General features: G+C 47.3%; 1 protein-coding gene across 1 annotated transcript; it reads right to left on the bottom strand.

Moving 5' to 3' along the window:
* MOS (v-mos Moloney murine sarcoma viral oncogene homolog) lies at positions 1–1,050 on the bottom strand. The gene has a single exon (XM_009892779.1). It carries the CDS (start codon positions 1,048–1,050, stop codon positions 1–3), a length of 1,050 nt encoding a protein of 349 aa, XP_009891081.1.
* Between the last annotated feature and the right edge of the window lie 5,885 nt (positions 1,051–6,935).

The following is a 6,935-nucleotide window of genomic DNA, read 5'->3' as shown; positions in this document are numbered from 1 at the left end:
CTAGAGGCTCCCCTTGAGTTCCCTGAGGCTGGGAAGCAGCTGGGCTGCGCTCAGGCGCTCCTCTGCCTTAGCATTCCAGCAGCAGCTAATGATTCCCTGGAGTCTCTGGCCCACCGGTGACTCGTGGAAGACGGCAGCAGCCAGCGAAGGGCGTAAGTTATAAGCTACTACAGCATAGAGCACGTACTGCCGCTCACCCAGGTAGGGCTGCTCTCGCATGACAATTTGCCAGAGGGTGATAGCAAACGAGTAGATATCTGCTTTGGCGGTGACCCTCTCCCCCTTGAGGAGCTCAGGGGCACGGTGTGTGTACGTGCCCCCTTGCTGGCAAACGTGGGGACTCTGGGACAAGCCCTCCTCCAGTTTCTGGGAGCACCCAAAGTCTCCGATCTTGCACACTCCCTGCTCGGTGATGAAGACGTTTGCAGGCTTCAGGTCCAAGTGCACGATGCCCAGCGAGTGAAGAAAGGCTAGGCCAGTCATAATGTCACAGGAATAGCACACAGTCTCTTCCATGCTTAAGGCCTTCCTTCCACATCCTCCTTCATCCTCCTCACCCTGTCTCCACACATCGCCAGTGCCATAAATCACATGGTGCAGGGTGATGTTGCCCACGTACTCCATGATGATGGTGCCCAGGCTGTTCTGGCTGGCCGGGGCACACGTGCTGGCAGCCACCACGCGTACCACATTATCGTGCTGTAGCCGGGCTACGTTCAGCTCAGCCCAGAAGCTCTGTCGCGACGCCAGCCGGTTTTTGCTGCTCTTCTTCACCTGCTTCACAGCCACGGTTGCACCATGGTAGGTGGCTTTGTAGACAGAACCAAAGCCCCCAGAGCCCAGGGGCTGCAGGAGGCAGAGCTGATCCCAGTCAATGGAGCACCAGGCCAGGCGGGGAGGCAAGCGGCGAGTCCTGGCTGAAGGAATTCCCCCCAAAAAGTTTTTGCTGTCTTTGCCAGGGATAACTAAGGGGCTGCTGCAGGGTCGCAAATCCACGGATGGGGAAAACTCCAAAGGAAGAAAACAATTAAGAGGAATAGGTGATGGCATAATAAGATGGAGAAAACAATGGGCAGTTCCTCAGACAGAAGATTGGAAATTTTCCCTGACAGAAAGGACTCTACAGGGCCTTCCAAAGCCTTTTATCCTCTCTTCACCATTCTCCCTCCCACCTCCAAATGAACTGCATCTGTCACAACTAGCTGAACACAATCAGCCTCACCTGGAAACATTCTTCTCCAACCCTGAAGTAAATCTCTAGAAAGTCAAGGCAAATAGATTTAAAGCTGAAAAGGTATTAACTCATATGAATTTCACACGATTTCTAATCTCAAGAGAAAAGAAAGGTGTTCTGCCTGTTGAATACCTCTCGCAAAATGCCCTGGGGAGTAAATAAAGCAGTGATTGATAAATGTGTTTCAGCATGGCTCCAGGCAGGGATGATCATCATCGGATGCATGAAACAGCTCAAAGTCGTTGTCAGAGGAAGCAGCTGAGATGGCGAGTGGCATTTGAGGAGGCTATGGCAGGCGTAACTAAATATAAAAGTGTGTTTGTAGAAACCTGCCACTTAAACACAACTGGGACAAGGGGACTGGTTTGGTTGCTCAACTCTGCCCATGCAGGACAGCAACCTTAATAGCAGCATATATACAAATAATTGCTCTGCATTGTCCATTGGATACAGTAACTAGAATTAGACATAAGTATTTGCTCCTCTTCTCATCACATCCCATGCAGTTATTACAGGTGTGTATTTTATTTGTGCATCCTCCTTAGTAAACTTATCGCTAAATTTACAGAGCTGTTCTGGCAGAAATCAAACAAATATAATTTTGCCTTGCTGGTCTGAGGGTTTTTTTCAGAGGGGCTTTTGCTCTTTTGACCCTGTTTTCACATCTTCCCAGCGCTTACGCTGACTGCCTCAGTGTTTGGTACCTGCTGTTCTGCCCATGCATCAGAGCACCCTTATGGGAACTATATGGCTAAGTGCTTTTGAATATTGCAGTAAGTATCTTTCTGTAAACATTGGCAAATATCTTGGAAAGCTTGGTCCCCACTTCCCACCTCCTTGCCCTTCAGAACCTCCCTCTGGATGTCAGCTTTGCCAATACAGGTGCTGCCACTGGACTTCAAAGATTGGCAGTGCCTGTTTCTCCAGAGTTTACCTCTGGGCAGCACTGCCTCCGCAGGCAGTTCCCGCAGAGTTTTCCTGGTGTTTTCCGTTCTGTTGCTTCTCCGGATGAGTGAGATGCAGCACAGATGCAATGAGGGAGGTTTCAGGTGTGCTCAGAACATGTACAAGCAGAACTGGAGTGTTCTCTGCCTTGATATAGGTTTGGTTGTTCGCCTCTACAAACAAACCTAATGTCCCAAAGAAATCTTCTGACCCTACTTGAACTGTAGCGCAGCTCAGCCAGAGGGTTTCCAAGGCATCGCTCTGTAGCAAATCAGGGATGGAGATCTTCCCGGGTACTGAGTCTTAGGACTATCAGGAGAAATCTGTCATTGCAATTCACAGGGAAGTAAACTTGGACCAGAGATGAATAAGAATGGGGCATTTGGGTTATCACCTGCCAGCATGAAACAGATAGGCTGGGGAAGAACTAGATAAATAGGTGCCAATATGCATTATAGGAGTTGTTAACAAGTGAGAGTGCCAAGAGTTAGGAATGCCTCTCAGTGGCCCTGGGTGGGAGAGTCCCTGCAGATGGGGCTGCCTGAGGACACAAGGCTCCTCTTGCCTTGTCCCTCCCAGAAGGGGCTTTAACAGTACCAGAGGCCCCTGGACTCCTCTGGTGGTATCGCACCCTGGGAGCTTTCTGTTGTAAAGCACAATCCAGCCCCTCCTAGGGGCAGCTGTCTGGCCTGAGGCACTGATCCAACATCAGTTAAGCAGGGACGCTTTGGGGTTGGGGGGAAGACCAAAGGAGCTTTACTGTAGTTTTAAATGTGCAGTGAAGTAAGCCGTGGAGACAACAGGTATTTTACACGTCTTTTCTGAGCAGCACTGTGATATTATGTTTATATGCAAAAGTCTTCACTGTTCTGACCTTTACAGAGAATGTTTTCTAGGCACGTGAGTTGTGATGGAAATAAAAAGCTGCAGTAAGCACATGAAGCTATACTGGAGAGAGAAGGGATTTTTTTAATGCCTATTTTCTGAGTGCTATTAGGGCTCCAATTCCTTCATGGACTTCTATGGTTCTGTTAATAGTATATAAAAGCAGAGAACCAATCTCCGCTATAAATTCTCCAAGAGCTTCAGCCTCCTCACGGGAGAAGTGCACTTGTTACAAACTGCTTTCACCAGGTTAAGGTGAGTAGGTAGAAGGATGTGTGGATGAAGGGCCTGAGAGTGGACCTGTTAAGCTGACATTTATAGGAGCATATTTGGACTAGTCCAGATGTGGTCAAGTCCTGTCTGACCAACCTAGTGGCATATGATAGAGTGATTACATCAGTGGACAAGGGAAGAGCTATGCATGTTGTCTGTCTGGACTTCTGTAAGGCCTTTGACATGATCCCTCACAACATCCTGCTCTCTAAATTGGAGAGATATGGATTTGATAGGTGGACTGTTTGGTGCATGAGGAATTGGTTGGATGGTCGCATCCAGAGGGTAGCGGTCAATGGCTCGATGTCCAGATGGAGATTGGTGACAAGTGTTGTCTCTCAGGGGTCCGTATTTGGACCAGTACTCTTCAATATCTTCATCAATGACATAGCGGGATCAAGTGGACCCTCAGCAAGACTGCAGATGACACCAAGCTGAGTGGTGTGGTCGATACGCCTGAGGGACAGAACATCCAGAGGGACCCAAACAGGCTCAAGTGTGCCGATGTGAACCTCATGAGGTTCAACAAGGCCAAGCACAGGGTCCTGCACCTGGGTCAGGGCAACCCCCAATATCAATACAGGCTGGGGGATAAAGGGATTGACAGCAGCTCTGCCAAGAAGGGCTTGGGGGTGTTGGCGGATAAAAAGCTGCACATGAGCCGAAAGAAAGCCAACCGTATCCTGGGCTGCATCAAAAGAAGTGTGGCCAGCAGGTCGAGGGAGGCGATTCTGCCCCTCTACTCTGCTCTGGTGAGATCCCACCTGCATTCAGCTCTGAAGCCCTCAGCACAGGAAAGACATGGACTTGTTGGAACAAGTCCAGAGGAGGGTGACAAAAATTATCAGAAGGATGAACACGTCTCCTACAAGGACAGGCTGAGAGAGTTGGGGTTGTTCAGTGTGGAGAAGAGAAGGCTCCGGGGAGACCTCATTGCAGCCTTCCAGCACTAAAGGGGGTCTACAGGAAAGATGGGAACAAACTTTTTAGCAGGGCCTGTTGTGATAGGACAAGGGGTAATGGCTTTAAGCTAAAAGAGGGTAGATTTAGACTAGATATAAGGAAGCAATATTTTATGACGAGGATGCTGAAACGCTGGAACAGGTTGCCCAGAGAGGTGGGAGATGCCCCATCCCTGGAAGTGTTCAAGGCCAGGCTGGAGGGGGCTCTGAGCAACCCAATCTAGTTGAAGATGTCCCTGCTCATTGCAGGGGCATTCAACTAGATGACCTTTAAAGGTCTCTTCCAACCCAAAATATTTGATGATTCTATGGAGACTGTGAATGCTGCAGAATACAGCAGTAAAATCTATGTTCATAAACAATGTTAGGATTAGGACTGTTCCCAAATTTCTTTGGTTGAAAGCTCATCTCAAAGGATATACCAGGCCCTCCATACTATTTTTTTCAAGCTCCCCGCCCTGCTCCTTCCAACCCTCCCATCAACATTCCAGTTGTCCCTGCTTTGGTAATCTTCCTGTTACCCTTTTCTGCTAAAACCCTTTCTGGTTTGCCCCTGTCATGGCAGTGACGTTGTCCTGTTCTTGGGGAATACACCGAATTTCTGAACAGGAAGAGGAGCATATTTTGGGATCTAAACAGACTTAATGTAACTTACTGTCCTATCTCAAGCTGACTGCCGAGAACCGGAACTGGGGGATATCCAGTGTCTTTCAATGTGAACACAAAGCAGATGCAAAAGCAAGCAGTCATTTATTCTTAATAAATGTTATTTTCCTGTAATCCATTGATGACTCGGCCCCGTGACTTCCCATGAGACACAACCACTATAGGACGTCCTTGCTACACTTTGCAGCCCCTGGAGGAGGGAGCCACAGTGTGGCCCAGGGAGCTGTTTTCAGAGGGGAGCGGGGCTGCTGGGCACAAGCTGCCCCTTCCCCAGGGGAACCCACAGCATCGCACGGGCACCCACGGCGGCCTCCAACCACACTGCTTCCATTTCAAGGCTATTTCCTCAAGCAAGATGGAAACTATACGAACCAGGAATCATCAGCAGAGAACGCAACGGGAACTTTCAGAAGTGTCAAGAGGGAAATACACAGTCTGTGTCCCGATGGCTGCAGTATGTCACAGCTACAGTAACCTGCAGCAGTGATGTTTTTTTTCCAAGCTTGTGTGTCGTATTTCTACAGGCAAAAACATGCCTGTGCATCCGATGCTGCAACAGCTGCCCAACCTAATCTGTACTTCTGGCTGAGCAGGAATACAGAATCAGTCTCGCTCGGTTCACCTGTTTGTATTTCACTTGTGTATCAGGAATATAGAAACTCTTTGTTTGCCATCACTGTTAGTTACTACTGCTGTTCGTTGAGTTGCTGAACAGAAGTCAGCCCCGATATGGAGGGCCTTAAAGGACTGATATAGATGTAACTCACCACAACAGAAGGCACATACCGAACACCAGAGTTTCATTCTGATCACGGTGCATCACTGTTGTGGTTCTTAACAGCCAAAGCTTTGTCTAGAACAGGAGAAGGATAGAACTCAGGATTTGAACTGATTTTAGAGAGTTTAAGAGTGTATACTTATATTCTTCTCCACAATCATCAGTTTATTTCTTTGCACATTTGGTTGGTGTACTATGTAACAAACCCTTGAAGGCATGGCTCTCCAGTGGCTTCTAAGAACTGCTTTACAATACAGAGGTGGCATTTTGTTTCTACTATATGACTTTGTAATCTTGGTAAAGATTTATCTCTTGCCAAATTTCTCTCTTAAGTACTTGAATTACAGTCCTACTCTCAAAACAGCACAGTTCCTTAGCCTGTGCCTTAGTGATTTCTGAGGTTTTCTTCCCAGTTTCAAATCAAAGTTTTCTTTTTCCTCCATTTATTGTCAGTCCCTGTGATCTCAGCTTAGGATTTGATGATGAACCTACACTCTTCCTTACGCATATAGTGTTTCACGGTCCAAATGTTGCTTCCAGTCACACCTCATAGACCTCAAATGATAGTCAGAGTTGCCTGAAAGCAGTTCTGATATGATCAGGTGTAAGCGATACCATTATCTGCAGCCAGTCTGTACAGAGGCTTGCGCTGAAGATAGGCCACTGATTAACCTTTTTTTTTTTTTTTTCACTACAAGCACAAGCCAGAAAAGAATCCAGGTCATGTTTCAGAGTTCGGTTGTTTTGGTGAGACAAATGACACCTTGGAATAGCAAATACAAGCACATTTTCATTAAAGCAGTCAGAGGTAAACCCACATGCAAAGAATAAATATATTGCACGAATTGTGATGCTATTTTACAGCTGATCTTTGGAACTGAGACATGATAATAATAATAATTTACAAAGGTTAAACCCTAGTTTATAAATAATAAGATCAAGTTTCAAACACACATTGCCAAACAGCTGCTTGATGCTTTTTGCCTTCCCAGTAAGGTTACTCCGTGTGTCCAAGAGCACGAAGCAAAGGCTCTCCTTATGTGAAAGCACTGAGGCTTTAACTGAAGGCACTGGCAAGGCAGGTGAGGTTTCACAGTTACGTTACTGCGGCCTCAGTGACCACCAACGGACCAGGGATAACAATCTGGGACCTGCTGCTGTAGATTAACATCACAATTACAAAAGAGCACCT

This window comes from Charadrius vociferus, unplaced genomic scaffold, assembly GCF_000708025.1.
Source record: "Charadrius vociferus isolate BGI_N301 unplaced genomic scaffold, ASM70802v2 scaffold79, whole genome shotgun sequence".
In the NCBI taxonomy this organism is placed as follows: domain Eukaryota; kingdom Metazoa; phylum Chordata; class Aves; order Charadriiformes; family Charadriidae; genus Charadrius; species Charadrius vociferus.
The sequence above is the reverse complement of the archived record's forward strand: the minus strand, read 5'-3'. Positions and strand labels throughout refer to the sequence as shown.